At 40.2% G+C, this 20,165-nt stretch overlaps 1 protein-coding gene across 4 annotated transcripts in view; it reads left to right on the forward strand.

Annotated features, from left to right (window-relative positions):
• Window positions 1-20,165, forward strand: part of SNAP25 (synaptosome associated protein 25kDa) — a 79,472-nt gene that overhangs the window by 42,653 nt on the left and 16,654 nt on the right. For all 4 annotated transcript variants that reach the window (XM_006758088.2, XM_006758087.2, XM_015560276.1 and 1 more), the window contains 3 exons: window positions 7,579-7,714; window positions 9,411-9,452; window positions 16,700-16,748. In XM_006758088.2, the coding sequence (XP_006758151.1) occupies window positions 7,643-7,714; window positions 9,411-9,452; window positions 16,700-16,748 (163 nt within the window). In that variant the 5' untranslated portion in view covers window positions 7,579-7,642. The remainder of the gene's footprint in view (window positions 1-7,578; window positions 7,715-9,410; window positions 9,453-16,699; window positions 16,749-20,165) is intronic.

The following is a 20,165-nucleotide window of genomic DNA, read 5'->3' on the forward strand; positions in this document are numbered from 1 at the left end:
CCAAGTCCTGTGTCTTCTCCCTTTTGAACTCTGATGATCTTAAACATCAAGTCTTAGACTTCACAAACAGCTATTTGGGGAAGATGGAAAATCTCCAGGATGCTTTTTCTGAAAAGCATCTTCCCTTAGTTTTCTGGATGAAAGACTTTGTCTCATGAAAATCAACCAGTGTGTCCTCCCCCCTACAACAGGACACTGTTGCAAGACATTCAGAGCCATGGCCCATGGAGCTTTCAGGCTGCTTGAGAAGCAAATGCTGCTAGAAGCCTGCAGGTCGTGTTGAGTGGGCAGAGTGACCTAATGGCCTGCGGTGCAGTAGCGGATGTACAGGCACAGAGTCAGGCTCCCCAGGGGGTGACACTCAGCCTCTTCCCCTGACCAGCCCTGTGACTTTGGTTGGTTATCAAGTCAAGTTGTATTTCGTTCTTTTCCTGCTTATTATGGAGATAATGTGGCTTAGAGCAGCAATTCTCAAATTTCTGATGCTTGTGCAAGGTGATCTGATCCAGTAGGTGTGCAGTGGAGCTTGAGCTCCCAGGCGAGGCTGACGCTGCTGGTCTGGTGACCACATTTGGAGTAGCAAAGGTTTAGGATTTTATACAACCCCCCAGTTTTATATAAAGCTCCTGGTTTGATTCTTATTAAATAGCTAGTTTTCAATAAATGACTTTCATTGTGCATAAAATTTTGACAAAATATATGTGACATAGACTGTTGGAACAAATGCAGCTGATTTTTCTTAGTCGAGAAAGGCTGCTACAAACCTGGGGCGAATTCTTATTCTTCAGAATAGAAAATGCTCCCAGTGCACTTGGGGAATCTTCGGGACTTGTGTCAGCAGCTGTTGCTGTGCTTCACTATTCCCTTAAAATAGGCACTTTGGGTCTTATAGTTCCATTAACTTCAAGGAGAGATTTTGTTCACTGAAAATAAAGCACTAGGCCCGTCCTTGATCACATTTCTCATAGCACTACAGTCAGGGAAAGCTTTGGTGCCCAGTAGGACAGTACGATAAATTAGCTCCTGCCTCCAGACACCCAAGTGCTGGCTCCTTCTAGAAGGTGAGGATGAAAACTTAGAGTAATCAGGCCACTGCCCCATTGTTAGATTCTTAGTTATGAGGCAAATGAGAGTTCCCACAGCTTCGATGCATAATACTGGTGTATTGTTGTTTGGGTTTGTTTTCTGAAGATGAAAGGGATAGGTGTAAGATGTATATTTCCATCCCTTGAGTTTGGCCAAATTTGTGTAACATAACAACATAGTGAAATGGGGTATACAGGTGCAATACTAATCTTCACTATTAATAAAAGGAAATCTACACTAATAAAAGAGAAACATGCAAATTGGTGTCACTCTGCAACACCCACCAGCCAATCGGATGAGTATATAAATTAGCCCAACAAAGATGGCGGTTAATTTGCATACGCAGGCGCGGAGCAAAGACTGAAGGCTGAAGAGGCTTGGCTTCTCCCCTGCGGCCAGAGTGAAGGCCTGGGGCCCGGGTGCCAGAGGAAAACCGGTGCCGGCAACCAGGGGAAGGGAAGGCCTATTGCACGAATCTTTTCGTGCAAGGGGTCTCTAGTTAAAAATAAAATGCAAAGCTATTTAAAAATAAATAACAAAAGCCATAATATATTTCAAAACTATAGATAGGGGCACAGTAACACATAGAAGACAATTTATAGCAATACTGTGCCCAAAACAAGAAAAATGCAAAAAAAAATTAATCTTTTATACAAGAAGATATAAAAAGAACAATACCATAACACCTCTTAGGAAGAAAAGAAAAGTAAAAATAAGAATAAAAACAAGAAAAAAAAACCTGGAGATTGGTTTGTTGGTTTGTTTTCATAGTTAAAAGGTGAAACATAGAGAGAATTACACCTTCCCCAAGACTTCCTGCCCTATGGAGCTTGGAATAAAGACCAATGTTCCCAGCAAAATAACCATCTATGCCTCTGTACACCTGGCATATCAAAAACACACACTTCTTGTAGCCACTCTCACCACTTCTTCCTAGGTTTTAATCTTGTATCTGAGTTCAGACTCTGCACTGAGAAAGCCTAAAGTATGTAAATAAATAAGCCCCTTGAGGATGGAGAAAGTGTCCTCTCTGCAATCCATCTGCTCTGTGTTCATTGTGGGTCTCAAATGGATTTGGATGCAACATTAGAGAATGAAGAGCTTTACAAATTATGCCTGACATCAAGGAGTAGCTGAAGCCTGCTCACTTTGTACCACATACCTCAACAGTGACAGACCTCAGACGTTTCTGCGACTGATGCAAACAGTCCAGTGCTGCATCTGGGGCTGAGAACCTTGGTCTGCAGCTGGTCATGGAAATTGGGGATCTTTGTGAGGCCTGTATGGGCACCCCAGAACCTTGCCTTTGATAACATGGATTAGATCTGGTTTGAACTTCTGAAGTAGGAATAGTCCATCAAAGGCAAATTTGTTTTTATATTTTACTCCATGCATCATTTCTTGTTTTACAATATGGTTCAGGGAACATAAGCTCCATCATGGAAAGCCCCATGAAAAGGGAATTCTACAGTCAAATCCAGACAGAGGGAAAAAAAATACTACCCATTGTGTCTGTCTACAGGAAATACTCGATGCTTTGTGGATATGAAAGACTGATAAGGAATGCTTTAAGGATTTCTGTTTAAGTTTATTGAGCCCAGGGATCAGTAAACATTTTCTGTATAGAACCAGAGAGTAAATATTTCAGCTTGGAGGGTTATGTTTGTCTCTTACAACCACTCAACTCTGCCATTGTAGCCTGAAAGGGGCCATTGACAAGTTAGATGGCTACTAGACTTCTCAGGGTGACCACCTCATAAATTATATAAATGTCTGATTACTATGTTGTACACTAAAAATTAATATAACACTGTATGTCAACTGTAATTGAAAAAAATAAAAATAAATCAATTGACCAAAAATAAAAGGAGCCATTGACCATAGGGAAGCCAATGGCCATGGGTGTGCTCCAATGGACCCTGAAACTGGAATTTGATATAATTTCCACATGTACAAAGTATTCTTCTTTGAGTCTTTTTCACCACTTAAAAAATGTAAAAACCACCCTTTGCTCATGGCTAGTACAAAAACAGGCAGTGAGCTGGCTTTTGACATGGTTCCCTGAAGCACCCCTAGTAGAGCCCACTGTTTCCCCACTCTATCTGACCACAGAACCTCTCCCATCTCACCTGATGACACATTGACATTCCAGGAGATGGGGGGTCCTATAGGTAGGAGCCTCTCAACGTGCGGTCTATGGAGCAGCAGCATCTAGGAGCTTGTTAGAAATGCCGAATCTCATCTCGTATCAGAGCACTGACTTGAAGTCTTTGGGAGTGGGACCCAGCAATCTATTCTCACAAGGTTTCCAAGGACTCTGATGCCTCTTGAAGTTTTAGAAGCACTGCCCTAAACCACACAAGGAAAACTGCTGATGTGGGAACATTAAATGCCACTGGAGGGTGTCAGAACAGTTCATTCAGCCTTCATTCAATAAGCCAATTAGCATAAATTGAACACCTACTAGGGGCCAGACCCCTGAACAATGGTGATTTGAAATAATTAATAGAATACTGTTGGGCCCTTAATGGATGGGAGATTGTCTTACATCAGAGCCCCAGGGGGATAGTTTTGAGTGGCTCTGCTTCTTATTTCCTCATTTATTCAGCAGGCTTTGCTGGCTGGGACCACAATCCCAGCTTGGGCAACACACAGGAAGGAGGTTTAATGTACTTTATATGAGTCAAGTGTTCCACATCGCCTAGATAATAAATGCCATTCCTTACTAAGATCCTTTCAGCCACTGAAATTACCATTAAGTGCTGTCTCTGAGAATGTTAATATGCTTGGGTTTTGGTTTTGTGGGACAAGTTGCCCAACACTAGCGGTAAACATCCCAACAGAGGGTCCAGGTGTGTGCTCCATGCCTGCTGTCCCTCATTCTTAGTAGGAGAGGGGATATTGCTTTTCTAGCTTTGAAATGCTGTGCATTTGAGATCTGCCAACTCATCAGCTTTCCTCTCAAATCTCAGACATACCCCCACACTTTAGAGCAGGACAAAGGTATCAGGGCCTCTGGGGGAACCATGAAAATGGTGAAAACAAAGGTATTTGCCACATGGCTTCTCTGCCATCTCCCCAACTGCCCATCAGCCAGATCCTCACAGGGTGTTGTAGCTTGAAGCCAAGGGGCCCAATAGCTGTTCTTCAGATCTGAGAATAGCACCTCTGAGAGGAGATTGCCAAGTAAAGACATGAAACCAGAGAGAATGAGAGAGAAGAGAGCGTGTGTGAGGGAGGATCCATCAGCAAATAGACCTGGAGGGTGGGAAATTGCAACAGTATTACAGGTCTGAAAGCACGCAGACTTCTGCCTTCTAATAACCTGACCTATTTATTGAAGGAAGAAGCTCCACTAAGGAACTAGCAGCAAAATGCAAAGCTGGAGAACAGGGCGAGAAGACACTCTTGTTTGTCCCCACGTGCTAATCCCAGGAGGGGGGACTGGAGGCTCAGGCACTCTGCTGGTTTCCCTGGTTTCAGGCTTCCATGGGTACTCAGCATGCTTCCTGCCCAGCCATTAGTGAAGGAAAGCTAATTAATAAATAATGGATTTGTTCCACTCTTAGCAAAGAATACAGGCTTGTCCAGAATGAGCAAGGCTTTATAAATATTAAACCCCCACATCCTTACAAACAAGGTAAATCAGCACTTTCTATAATACATTCCCCTCAACAAGCCTGTGAGACTGGTATTATTTGCCCTGTTGAGAAAACTGAAGCTCAGAGACAGTGATAGACTTGCCCAGAGTCACCCAGCAACTGAGGACCAGAGCCCACAGCACCAACTAGGACTTTCTGACATGCAGGGCCCTTACCCACTCCACTAAGTTCCAGCCCACAGTCTGCTCATTGTTTCCATGATCCACCGTTTCTTTCTGGAGGGTAGACCCCAGTCACTCAGGAGAACATTGGAATTGTGCTTCTGCTCATCTCAAGATCAAAGAATGATTTGGTGTAAATTCCTTCCAGTTTCTGTTTCCTAGATCCCCAATTTCTAAAATGGAGACCCGTATTTAAGCAAAACACAAAGCACGTAAAGCTCTACATCACATCATAACTACATAATCTGGTGACCAGAATAGGTGTGCAAAATTAGCAGGCTCATGGTATGATGCTCAGTCGATGTTTTAAATGACTACCCATAAAACTAACCTAACATAAACTTACTCCTTTTTTATTAATAGCACAAGTAGAATATAGCCCTGATGCTCTTTTCTTTTTTTTTTTTTTTTTTTTTGCTATGATTTTATATCTGATGCTCTGCCCAAGAATCGCTGGGTACAAAAGAATGTGAAATCTACCATTTCCAAACAAGTTTTACTTTAGGATCCTTACTACCCAGGAATTCTGAATAGTCTGAGTTACTCCAAAGAGTGATAAATGTGAAAGATTCTAATAATATGTTCTTGGTTAAAATCCCAGAGAAATTCAATCTGAGCTGTCAGGAAAACGCTGGAGCAGTGGGCCTGGGAGAGGCTCCCATCAGGGCCTTTCTCTGTGAATGTTGGCTTCCTTTCTTTCCAATGAGGATGTTCCTGATTTTTTTTTTTTGATGAAGAGTTTTCATTGTATTTTTGCAAGTGCTTCTCATAGAAATCATAACAGCAATAATAAAAATAATAATGATAAACATGGTGTTGCCCCAAACTCTAAATCTAATTTCTTCTCTCAGCTTCAGTTTTCAATGGAAGGGCAAATATAAGTGTGTTTTTTGGTTAGGGGATCATATTTCTGGGCAATGCCTCTATTCCATTTTAAGTTTCTCTAGGCCTTTGTTAGTTAGTGCTACACCAGCTGCTATAACAAGACAAAACCCTCACATTTGAGCAGTGTAGCACAACAGAAGTGCCTTGTCACCACATAGGAAGGTCAACTATCAAGTTTCCTGGAGGTGTGGATTGTAGGACCCAAGTTACTGCTGAGTCATGGCCTGGCCATCCTCCAGGGCTCTATTTTTGCTGACAAAAGGGGAAAGCAAGAGTGTAGATGGGATGGCTGCCTCTAATTGCTTTAGTCTGGCAGGTACACACAGTATTTTGACTACAACTCATAAACCATCTCTAGCCACATGGCATGACTTCCTTACATTGGGGACTAGAAATGCAATTTCCAACTGGGCAGCCATTTTCCAAAGATTATGATCTACCATGGAGGAGGGAGGGTAAATTCTGGTACATGTTGGCCATCTCAGCCACAAGACAGGAACCCATGCCTTCTACAATTGTGCTACTCACAGAGAGATTTTTATCACACCAAGTAGTTATCTTCTTGAACCCTTCTGTCTTATGACCATTCCTGGGACATGACTTCCTTAGGGAGGCCTGCTGTGACCCATGGGTACCCATGGAACGTCCCCAAATATAATTAGCTTCACACTGAATAATCTAATTTCTGTATTTCACTCCCATCTTCCCGATTAGACTGTAGTTCTGTGACAGCAGTGAAATGCCTGTCTCATTCATCACCATATTTTTAGTGCCTAACCCTGACCTGGCTGGCATATTATAGACACACACTATGTATTTGAGAAGGAAGGAAGTGCAGAAGAAAGGATGGAAGGTTAAGGAAGGTAGGAATGGAAGGAGGTGGGCTGGTTGGCTTGGAGGAAGCTCAGTCAGGCTACCTGTAGTTTGTACCACAGAGGATTTCAAGAGAGTGGCCAATAAACGGGCTGGTCACATTTCAGGGCCAACAACCCATCCCTCTTTGGAAAACAGTTGCGCACCCATATAATCCCTCTGGGAAATCTCTGACAGAAATTGAAAAAGACTAAAGATTTTCTGTCTTTTGCTTCTAAATGCCTCTACATACAATGGACTACTACTCAGCAACAAAGAAGAATGAACTATTAATACATGCTACAACATGAATGAATCTCAAAATAATTATGCTAAGTGAAAGAAATGAGACAAAAATAGTGCATACTGTATTACTCCATATATATAAAATTTTTGGAAATGCAAACTAACTTTTAGAGACAGAAGCATATATGTAGTTATTTCAGTCTGGAATAAGGTAGTTGGGGGTGATAGATATGTTCATTTCCTTAATTGTGGTAATGAGTCACACACACACACGTGTGTGTGTGTGTGTCAAAACTTCTCAAATTATACACTTGAAATATGTGGAATTTATTGTATGCCAATTAAACTTCAATAAAACTGTTAAAAATAAAAATAAATAGATGTGAGTTTAAAAGTATATTAACCCAGAACCAATTCCCTCCATCCAATCATTCCTAACTCTTACGTGGTCTGTGTCTCAAAAAATACTTATAAGTAGATAGGTATCTACCTCCATGGTAAAGCTGGCAAGTATGCATTTATGGCTTCTTTTGGAAAAACAGCATAATTCTCTTGACCCCTGTTTGAATATGGCTTCCAGCTGAAAAGGTGACTGAGTCACGGAGACAGAGTGTGGGCCATTTATATCGTCTATTTCTGCACATACACATATAAGCTCTCACATGTTGAAATCTGCTTTTTCCCAGGTTGGGTGGCCAAACCCATCACTGACACCCCATCCCAGGCGCCCAGCCACCCCTCACCATTACCATGGCCGAAGACGCTGACATGCGCAATGAGCTGGAGGAGATGCAGAGAAGGGCCGACCAGCTGGCTGATGAGGTGAGAGATGGGGTTTATTCTAATAGCTCAATTAAAATGAACACACACACACAACTAGTCTGCTGGAGCAGGCTCAATTCTGAGAGCTGATTGTTACATTTTCTGGAACTTTGAAAGCTGGTATTAAAATTGAATTGCATAAACTGACAACTAAATAAATTATATTAAAATCAGAGGTCATATTCAAAACTCATCACTTCCTAATCATTTTACTATTTTTTACTACTATCTATGCTTTCAAAGTTCTTGACATGTTTGGGGTCTGTAATGGTGCATTACTATAATCTTCGCCAAGTTCATCATCAGTGACACCATGATGTACTTAGAAGTCAGACATGTGAGAGTATTTCTACTGTGGGAATCTACAAACACTACAAATCAGGGATGGATTTATTGTTTTGTTGATTATCTAGATTTAAGAAAGGGAAGAAAATCTTAATAATGCTGATTAAATTTTAAAATGTGCACATGTGCAACTATTACACGATGAATACCACGAAAGATTAAAAAAAACCTTCTAGTATTTGAGAACTATGATTCTCTTCAGGAAAGAAGTCTCTTGCATCATTGGTAAATGAGTAAAGTTCCAAGGTATGTCTTTATTGCTTCACTTTCCTATTATTCATTAACATAAATGAAAATATCAACCAGCGTTCATGTCAGAACCCACTTATTCTACCTGTACTTAGTTATGAGCACAGATCTTAGCACAAACCAACAAAAGCTTTCTGTAGAATCAATTGGTTATGTGGAATTTATAATAAAGAGTATTGCACATTTTATTATTATTTGTAAATTTTGTGCTATTCATCTTTATAAACTTAAATTACATATATTCATTTTTTTTTTCTGGAAGGCCAGATGTGAAACAGTTGCTAGCATGCACTGCTTACAGCCATTCTATTTTGAAAAGCAGGCTGCTCACAGCTCTTCCAGGAAAGTTAACATTCTTGGTTTCTGCAGAATCTTGTCCAAAATAAGTTTGTCAGTTAAAAGCACAGCTTTGAGACATCACACTGACTGTTAGATTCTAGTAGTCTGAAAGGAACTGAGAAAAAAGTGGCAACACTGTGCCTGAGGGACCAGACTTCCCATCTCATTTTTTTTTTCTTATCTGAGGATGAAGATAATTATTATAGCTGCCTCCTATGGGCTGGTTATTTCAAACATGCTTGATTTTTTTCACCCTAAGGCATCAGTTTAATCTGTATTGATAAGAACTTCCAATTGTGTTTTCAGGGGCTTTATAATAATAATAAAAAAAACCCTCAATGTTAGATTCATCTCAATTCATGAAAAATTATATTTGTGCTTAAAATTCAATATTCCCATTCCAGGGTGGCCAAGTTAGTCCTCTGAGTATATGAGATCACTTTTCATGCAGCCTGCACATGAAAAATTATCTTTTCCAGATTACTTTGTCTGATATCAAGATCAGCTTCATATGGTTTTGATTGTATGAAGATCAGCTGCAATGTAATTGCTTTAGGGAATCTTATTATGTAGAATGCCTACATAATAAGGAAAGAGATTGAAAATGGGAAGACCTTTTGTGTTTCAGTTACAAATATAAAAGAATATGTAATAGTAATCCTTTGTGCTTCTCAAGGGAAGAATGTAATTCTGATTTTCCAAGACATCTAGATCCTGCACTTATAATATTTATATGTGGTGTTTTGTTTTTTTTTTGTCTTAGTCACTCGAAAGCACCCGTCGTATGCTGCAACTGGTTGAAGAGGTAAGGAGTGACCATATTGTATGATAAACTGATCCCACTGGCTGACATACTGTGCTGATTGATTCTGGTGTTAGCAGAGCCTACCTGGAAGCCATATAGTGAAGGAGATGCTATATTGAAGTTGCCAGGTAGTCATCAAAGTACCACCTCACAGCCCAGACTACCTTTACAATCTGAGAAGCAGAGATGGACAGTATTTTTGAGTAAATGCTCCCAATTAAAACAAATTAGAGTGACTTTTAATATACAAAGGAATGATCTACATCAAAAACTATTTGTAATGACTTTGATGCCTTTAAGGTGCATCTAATCTTGACATCCTCTTCTGTCTTCAGCCACATATGTGACTTTTTAAAATATGTACCCCTATACATATAACATTTTCAGAAATTTTTATGTTTGGACTCAGGCACTAAAATGCATTGATATAAGAGGGGAAAAAATAAAAATCATGGAATAAAAGGATAATCCTTTAATAAGGGTGAAATATTAAGACCCATAATGTAAATATAGAAGCTTTTTTTATATCCCTGACTCTGGATTAAACATCCATTTGCAAAGCATGGTTAATGAATTCCCCAAAACTATTTTTAAATGGGTAAAATAGGTCAGATAGCAATTATGGAATCAAAAGGCCATTTGCAATAAAACTCACTGGTTCCAATTTGGGAGAGCAGCAGTCAACCAGGAAGAATAAAAGGATTAATTGAACATGCCCTTTGGGAGAGATAAAATGGAAAAAGAATAGGGTGGGTTATTTTTATTTAAATAAATAAAATAAGCCTAATAGTTTTTATTCAGTAAGATGCTGCTTTAGCTATGGTTTGAAACTGATAAGCAATGTGTAAATTCATGTGTGGTTATCATTTTTAGAGATCTTGGAGGCTCTGTAGCAGAATAATTAAATGAGCCAACTCTCCTGATGCCACTGTAAATTGCTTATACAATGATATGAAAGGGGGGGGAAAAGATAAATTTTCCCAGGCTAACAGGAAAGGCAACTGCCTGTCACACCAAAGGAGCCAACATCGTCCCTTATTTCTTCAGCTTTAGCTAGGAATGAAATATCATGGTTAGATGTGAACTGCCACAGGAAGAGCAGGGGGAGGTGATAACTAGGAGCTCCTAGGACACTTGGGAAGGGCAGGGAAGTGGGTTTAATAAAGTCTGTTATCACCAAAAAATGACAGAGCCTGCAGTGTAGCACAAATTGGGACCCACAGGGAGGCAGGCCTTTAAGGAGTCCTCATCAGCATAGGAAAGCAGCCTTTGCTCTCTAAATGAAGGGAAGTTGTTGTTCGCTCTATCCTGGGAACACCATTCATGCAGAAATACTTGAAGACCAAGGAGGAGGCAGATAACCTACATCCAGGAGTGCTGGAGAGGCTTTTGGAATAGACTGATTGTTCCTCAGAGAGCAAGTGAAAGGACAAACCTTAGGAATGTCTTCTGTGTGAGCTCTGACATTGACCTGAAGGGAGCCCCGAGGTCTGCTGACAATTATCCTGATCCGTCTTTATCACCTTCAACCACAGCCTCTAAGCTCGTTTTTCAATGTTTTACTTACATGCATGCACAATGAAGTCAATCTCTAAAGTAGCAGAACTATCTCCAACTTGCTTACCCGTGCAATGTCAAGACACTTCCCAAAACGTGGGATGTGCGGGAGCAAATGCATCAGAACGCACCACTTTGAACCGGCCCCTCACCCAGCAGAGTGTTTGGGCCGCAGACACCTTGTTTGGGTCTTAAATCGCAGACAGTGTCCACCGGTTTTCAAAAAGGAGTGTCTGCTCCGATTTACTCTGCGGGAAAGGAATCTTAAAAGCTCTATGGGTTGAAGTAAGATTCTCGAATCGTGCCTGTTTGTTTCTCCTAAAGTGTTTCTCGATCAGGCATGAAGTTATTCTTTAGAACAAAGGAGCAAAACAGATGGAAGCTCTCTCCCTCCTCCAATGAACAATCGGAGGCTAAGAGCCTGTCCATCCTTGGAAAATGATAAGCAAGCCATGATTAGACTAGACTGACTTGTTCTTGCTTCCTCCTGGGTTATTGTATGTGTATGTCAAACACCTCTTACGTCTCGGGCGTTGGCTATTCAGATGATTTTCTGCTTTTCAATCAGAAAGGAAATTCTCTTTGAAGAGAACCAGCATTAAATATTCATCAAGGGCAGAAATGATTTAGAAAGCCCGAGCATTAAAATACCAGGATCTTGCCCACGATCCCAAAATGCATCAATGCTATCTCACTTGAAGTGAGCAGGATTCCTACTGAGATTCAGTCTCAAAGACAGGAAAGGTTACTAAGCTCATGATGTCCCCCTAAGGCAAACAGTATCACTTGCTGTGGAATGTCCTACTGTGCCATCTTTCACAGATGGGAGGGTGTAACAGAGTTGTGCGGTAGCGGCTTGGTTTTTAGTAGAAGCCACATTAGCATTAAGGATGATGTACAGTTACACAGTGGTCAGTGGGGAAAGTTCAGAAGAGCTGAGTGCCATACACAAGTAAAAAGGTTACAAATGATAGAGCACTTGGTTCCCTCCTGGAGGTACTGTCTCTTTTGATGGATGCATTTCAGCAAATATGTATGGAATGTCTAACCCTGGGGGTGAATGAGAAGAAAAAAATTTAGATCGTGCAGGAAAACAGCTATACAAAGAGCTCTCCAAATTCAAGGTCGGTCATACCTGCCTTAAGAGCATAGAGGAGGCAACAATTACTTCTGGAAGGAAAGTCATGAATGTATCCTAAAGGAGGGAATATTTGATTCCAGACAAAAATATTAACTCTGCGAACACTAAAAGCAGTCTACACATGAATGCCTTGGGCTCTGAAAACTCAGCCTGGGAAAAGCCACACTGCTTTAAGGCAGGCTGGTTCAAGAGCCTCGAGTGGTGCCTCAGGGCTTCCCAACATTTCAGGCCTGTTTTAGCATCTTTTCTTTTTATGCCAATTTATATTTTGAGACACATTGGGCACAAGAAGAGAATAAGCATTCCACAGCGATGGCTGTGTTAGGGCAGACTTTGTGCTAAGGTGGAACATTCAGGCTGGGAAGCTGTGCCCAGTCAGGCAGACGTGGGTCTTTGGGAATTCTGGCAGTTAGAGTGCCTGGCCTCTGCTAGTTTCAGCTCACATGTATTAGATTTGGGGAAAAGCATCTCAGAATGACAAAAGAAAGACTTTTAAATGTTCCACAAATATGATTTTAGTTCATCTACAAAAAGAGGAAAAAAACATAGAGGGGGAGAAAACGGAAAAAAAAATCCCCCACATCTCAAACTGCCCTGCTTTTGACAATTACCCCAGCAACTTCAAATAGAAACCAAGAATTGAACTAAGACAAAAATAGAACCGCCTCCTCTCATTCTCAGCTATTAAAACATAATAATCTCTAAGGAAGAGGAGAAAATAATGTTCTGCCTCCCCTGAGATATTGCCCCCAGGCCTACCCTTCTCTCTTGCAAAGAACAATCCAGTCATTTTGATAAAAGCTGTCAGCAAAACAGTGAAGCCATGTGTACACTCTAATATTTATTGAGAGCCTACTATGTGCCAGGTACTGTGCTGAAAGCTATCATCATTAAGCATATATTATCTCACTCAATCCTTGTAGCCACTTTTCACGACTACAGTTGACCCCTGAACAATGCCGAGGTTAGAGGCACCCACCTCCTGTGCTATCAAAAATCTGAGTATAACTACAGTATTTTGATCTCCATTTTACCAAGGAAGAAATGGAGGTACACACTGCTTAAGTAACTTGCATGAGTTACACAAACGCAAATGGCAGAGATGAAATTAAAGTTCAGGTATACCTGATCCCAGAGTGAATTATTATGCACAGCACCTAACTTCCTGTCCACCATACTATATTTCCTTTTTTGCTTTGAGAATTACACACACACACACACACACACACACACAAATAGAAGGATCTAAGAAAACAAATAAAAATAAAAGCAACTCATTCTAAACTGATTGAGAGTCTTTATAAATGAAGTCCTTTTTCTTAATGTACTCCTTTCTGAACCAGTCTCCCGTGGAGTTGAATTTGTAGAAGCCTTTTACATTCCATAGCTCATGTTATCCTCCTGAGTAGTCTGGGAAGTGAAGGAGCTATTGCTATTACCATCAAAAGCTGGGAAAGCTGAGAAACAGAATAGGTGATTCTAGAAACAAAATTTTAAAGGTAAATCTAGATTCAGAGTAACTGACTCCCAGATCCCCGCTCCTCCCACCTGACCAGATTGTCTCTCACTGTGAAGCACAATTGAGAAGCCATGCATTTGTCTACCTACCTCTTATCCTCAGTGCCTGGAGCAGAATGGAGGCTCAATAAACTCCTAATGAGTGAATGAATGAGTGAGCAAGGGAGTGAATGAACCAACCTACTAATCACCAATGTTATATGGCATCTCTACCCTTATCTTAAAGATGGAGAAACATCCCCAAAGGCCAGGCGACTCTCTCAGTCTCATAACTAGTTGCTGGCTGAGTAAGAGCACAACTAAAGGGTCCCAGGTTCGATTCCAGTCAAGGGCATGTACCTCAGTTGCTGGCTTGATCCCCAGTCCCTATCAGAGCATGTGCAGGAGGCAACCAATCAATGTGTCTCTCCCTTTCCCTTCACCGTCTCTAAAATTTAATGGAAAAATATCCTTGGGTGAAGATTAACAAAAAAAAAAGAATTCCCAGATACCACTAGTTCACAAACCAAGTAATCACTGTATATTGACCCTCAGGACTCAGCCCCCATCTACCAGTACTGCATTTTCTCTCTTCTGCTTTCTGAAGAATGTTATGGGTCAAATTTGGGAAGTGGTGACCGAACAAATATCTGGGACGCTTATTAAGACCCAAAAGCCTTTCCATGTTGTTCATGGTATTGCATGGATTAACAGCTCATGGGAATAGCTGGGCCCCATACCTCCGTGGCAGCACTAAGAATGTCCAACTAACGGTTTAGACCCGAGACCTTGGGGGCCTAAGCCTTTAGTCGGACATCCCCCGAGGGCTCCCTGGCTGCCAGAAGGATATCTGACTGCAAGCTTAGTTAGGCCTGATTCCCTGGGGAGTGGGCCTAAGTTGACAGGTGGAAATCCCCCAAGGGGCCCTGGACTGTGAATGGGCGCAGGCCGGGCTGAGGGACCCCCTCCCCGACAAGTGCACAAATTTTTGTGCACTGGGCCTCTAGTATAAAATAAAGGGTATAATAACATATCAAAAAAAGTATAAACAGATGAGAACTGGCCAAACTGAAATCACTAACCTATTTCCCACCCACTGTCCCCAATAGAATGGAACCAGGATCTTATGCACAGCCTTGAGTTGCTGCTCTGAGATGCCTCTTCGGCTCACCAGAACTTGCATTGTCACATCCACATGCCTGAATAAGCCATCTGCTTTTTAAAATTTCTCATCATACATAATGGCTAACATTTGCAGGAAAAGGCATAGAAATCATTCAAATACAGGCTAGTGTAGATGAATGTCCATTCACAACACATTTAAGAAAGAGATTTTGAAATGTCTTCTGGGGCCTGGAATCCTGCTGCTCAACAATCCTCACACCAGCAGCATCAGCACAAGCGAGCTTGTTAGAAATGCAAAAATCTCAGGCTTTCTCCAGTCCTACTGAATCAGGATCCACATTTAACAAGGTATTTCCTAAACAGGGGACTCATTGCACATTTAAATGTGAGAAGTAGTGGTCTAGAAGCTTCTGATGCTAGAGGGTAATAATGTTATTTTTAGGTTGCCTAGATATCCTGCTCTAGATGCATCTTCTGAAGGTATTTATTTTATAAACACTTCAGTAATGCTAAATATAGACCAGGCCCGAATCTACCACATGCCACATATTAACTCATTCAATTCCCACAACAACTCAATGACGTAGTAACTATTATTATATATGACAAATGAGAGAACTAAAGCACAGAGCAATTAAGGCATTTGCCTGAGGTCTCACAGCTCAGAAATGAAATCAGTAGGTTTCCAGGGCAGAGTCTGGCTCTAGAATCTGTGCTGATCATGACCCCTGAAGTCCTCCTGAGCTGTCACTCTCCAGACTGCGTCCTGATTTCACAACCGAAGCCTATCCAACTATTTTTAAAAGGCAGGCAGGCTTCGGTGTCTGGGAGAGTTAGCTGGACCCATTCTCTGAAATGGGCAATTATAAAAGCTCACAAAAATCGCTTTTAGTGTTTTATTTAATTTTTGGAAGCACTATTAGAATTGAATTGTTAAAATACTATTTTTAAAAATCCTCTGTTGACCTCTACTACCATCTCTCTCTTTCTTATTTAAAATAAGTCAGTAGAAAATAAATGGGGCTATAAGAGATGGCTAATTTTAGATTATGTTCTAGGAGACACAGGAGCTTTCCATGAAAAACAAAACAAAACAATTCATTCAAACTGTAAGCAATGCCATTTTATACTTATTAACAGTTACCCGGTGGAACGGAAGGTCTTTACTTCCATTGAGAGCTGTAATAAAGAACTGCAAGAAAGCTCATGAATGAATTATTTTCTCATACTGCATTACTGTGCAGAATTGTGTTTCAGAATAAAGAAATTCGGATTTCACCTGAAATAAGAAATAGATTTATTTTAGATTATTCTGAAATCCTTATTTTATGAGAATGACCTTTATTTCTCATCTGCCAATCCTTTTCTAAATCTCACAGAAGAGTGAGTTTTCTTCTGAGCTGTGTTTCTCCACCTCTGTGAAGCAATCCTTTCCTTTGGTAAACCTAAAAATCTTGCCCCCAAGATTCTTACACATCTTCCCCATGTGGCATTCCCCCCTACCCCACCCAATTCGCTGATGGAGACTTTCTGATACATCAGGCCAGAGAAGATTTAGTCTAGAAGATTTTGTAAGATTAGCTTTCTGTGGTTGATGTTATGAAAACTGCAGGTGTTTTTATTTCCCAATATAAAATCCCAGTATAGTATTAAGTATGTGTATTCCAATTTTGTGCCAAGCCCTATCTACATGGAATTATATCTCCCTCTTCTACCCTGAGGATCCCTGATAGAGCAAGTCCATAGGTAACCCATCCCTCTGAGTCCCTCCTGAGCCCCTAAACTCTTGCCGCATTTCCTCCCTCTTTTTCTTGGGACCTTCTTCATTTTCCATTTCTAATAGAACTAATTATCCCCTTTACTGATTTATCTTTCTCTCTTTTCTCTCTAACTCTTTTTCAACTTTGCTACCATTATTGGAATATAGAGTAAAGATGCTGGTATCAGGACTTTGGTTATGTTGGATGAACAAGGAGGTAAGTTGAGATTTCTTCAGTAAGAACAATTTCTCGTCTGAATAAAGTGCATTAAAAAAAATTGTGCAGACACAGGTGGTCATTTTCCCACATGTTAAACACATAGATGAATGTGAAGATTCTAGCGTTTTCATCATCTTGCCTTCCTTTTCTATTGAAAAGATTGTGAAGGTAAATGTATGGAAATGTTGAGGCCCTCATGATTAAATGAATAGCACTACTCTCCCTGTTACATATGGTAGGGTAACAGATTTTTTAAAGCAAAAATTGTGTGGTTGATTTTTAAAATGATAGTATTTTGGACAGTGTGAGAATTTTCTTATTTCCCTTATTCCCACTCTTTTCGATAAATTTTATTTTCTTCAAATTATTCGTTATATACATATCACGCCATCCATTTCCTTTGACCATCCTAATTCAGTAGCTGGCAGTTTTGATTTCCAAATCATTATGGGGATGCTTTAAATAACTGGGAAGATCATAGGAAAATGGAAAATTGAACCAATTGAAATATTAGACCTGTTTTTAAAATTATGGGGATTCTAGAAACAATGAAAATCAGAGGGCCAACATTTTAGTATAGCATCTCTAAGGTGGAATGAAGAAGGATAATACCAAACTCTTCTTTGTCTCAATATGGGTAGTCATACAGTGATGATTTGTTTCATTTAAGCCACAAGTTAGTTACCTGATTTCATTCTGAATTCTTATCATAATAAACAATTTTTAAGAAAATTTTTATTCTTACTTTATGAAAGAATTAGAAAATTCTTCAGAATCACAAAAAATGCTTTATGGTGTCAAAGGTAAAAATATAAAGCTCACAACAACTTATTCACAAGTGTGTTTTGGAGATCATAAATACACTTGTAAGTAAGTTGTTAAGAATGTTTTATATTTTTATCTTTGTTTATGGGGTACTATAAATAAACTCGAAGCATAAAGCTCAAGCTGGGAAAAATTTTGCCATGCTGGTAAGAGACATAAAGCATTTTTCTAAAATCAGAGAGCCTTTGCATATCATCAATGAAAAGAGAAAAAACTAAAATAAAAATGGATGTAAATTTATAAACCATCAGTTTACAAATAGACATATGAAACCATGCTTCATGCAACAGCAACAATGAGGTACCATTCTGTAGCAGATTGGCCCAAATATTTAAAATTTATAATGACCAATGCTGTGAATATGTTGGGAAAACAGAAACTCTCGTTCTACAGATGGGCACTACAGACTAATAACAAATGTTTGAAGAGTAATTTGATAATATCTTCAAATTGTGAAGTGCACCCATCTTTGACCAAAGCATTCCACTCAGCATTGTACACTACAGGCGCACCATTGACAATTATATAAAGAAAAATGTACATGCCTTACCTGTCATCGTATAAAACTGGAAACAGCCCAACTCTCTGTCAGTGGGGAGACCAACCAAATGAATCATGGTATGACCATAACAAATGCATATTCTGCAATCATTAATTACAGGGCTGGTGGACAGGCAGGGTCTGAGGAAAGGTGTAGTAGGCAGGGAGAGCCTTCTGATTATGATGTGGATCTGACACAAGAGAAGAGAAGGGAGGAATCAGGATTGGGTGGGAAGGGTCTCAAATGCAGTTCTGCTCTGAGAACATCTCAGCCAGGTGGATGGGAAGCCCAGGAGCAAAGACTCCCCAGAGAACAGCCTCATGTTGGGCAGGAACGCCTCAGCTCTAGTAAACCCACTGTGCTCAGCCATTGGCAAGAAGCATCCTGGGAAGAGCATGGCTTCCATGTAAATGCTGTGGCAGATTCCAAAGGTGCAGCAGCTGGAGGTGTCAGCTAATTACACTCCTCCCGGCAGGGTCCCTGGAAAAGGGACCTCTGAGGGGCAAACCCTCATGGCTATCATGTAAGGACTTATGTTCTATATTATTTACTTGTATTCAAGTGTTTCAATAAATATGCACTAATCAATCCATAAAAATCAAGAAAAAAAGTTTTTTGAAAATCAACCCCAAAGCTTCCTCCCACCAATTTTGATATACAAATTGTCAAAATATATATATGCAAATAAAGGAGTCTAATGGAATTGTATTTTGAGGAAATGGTGGTGGCAGTCTTCAGAAATACCCCAATGAATTTGCTATAATTATAAGATTTACTGGCTTGATCTCTGTAACAGTGGTCCAGACTTGGAAACTTGGGATACATTAAAACACTGTTTGTTTGTTTTTAAATTAAGCAGTAGATGCCCATATAGAAGAATGGTACCTCATTTCCAGAGCTAAGGTGATATATATACATTTAAGTAATTAGGAGTTCCACCTTATTAACTCTATAGTTAATAGTTTGTATGTGAAGGGATGGGAAAGGGAGCATTGCAGTAGGAGGAAAGGTTGGGCAAAAGTGTAGGAAAATTTCTCTTATCCCCCCTAACTATAAAGCACTGACATAAAAACATGGAAAATAACATCTGACATCAACAAGAGAGAAAGGTAATAGCATGCTTACTTGAGTTGCAAAGTTCATTGTACTTTGATGAAAAAAATATAGAGAAAAACATTGCCGAAATTGTCATACAAATGCAAAAATATATTATTCTTAGTAATGTGGCTACCCCACAGTAACTGCTGAATTCCTCAGTTAAATGCACTTCACACATTCCAATTATACTATAATAGGAGATGAGCACCTTTTAAAATGACAAATGAGCATAAGGCAACAACGGTCTTCACTGCCATCATAAATGCATTTTAATTCTGCATATGCTGTGTTTAGTTGTTTAGATCAGTAACTGCTTTAAACTTTCTCTCCAGTGATGCTCTAGTACTTCTGTCTGTGCCTGAACACCAAAGGTGTTGGCCCTTTCAATCCTGCAGCTGCACAGGAGTCTCTGGGAACAGCCGTCCTTCTGAAGAACCATCCCAGGTTGTCCAGCTCTATGGTTGCACTCAGATATTCCTTACTGGATTCTTATTTTATACCCAGGTATCAGGAGACACCAAGGAGCATGACAGACGGCCCTGGCAATGTCCTGAGTCCTGGGACTTTTCTTTCCTCCAAGAGAAATTCCCATGGAACAACCTTAACACTAATGTGGGATGGCTTAACCTTTCACTTCCTTATCTCTTGTTCCTTTTGGTGGTCTTTGCTGGGTTCTATGTTTGTTTTGATGCTGAAGCTGCAGCTCTTAGGGAAATCCCATGGGGTCAACTCTAAACGGTAAAATTATTAACCGCTGCCTGGAAGAGTAAAGGCGAAGTCAAGCCTCGTTCCGAGCACTTGCTGACTCTCTGAAAAGGTGCATGACACTACAAGGTAGCATTTGAGAGAACATCCCTCTCGCTGAAGTCCACTCACAAATATGAAATGAATGACTAAAGCTGCAACTGTCCAATGCGGCAGCCACATGTGGTTATTTAAATTTATTTAAA

This window comes from Myotis davidii, unplaced genomic scaffold (assembly GCF_000327345.1).
Source record: "Myotis davidii unplaced genomic scaffold, ASM32734v1 scaffold32, whole genome shotgun sequence".
NCBI classification, from domain to species: Eukaryota; Metazoa; Chordata; class Mammalia; order Chiroptera; family Vespertilionidae; genus Myotis; species Myotis davidii.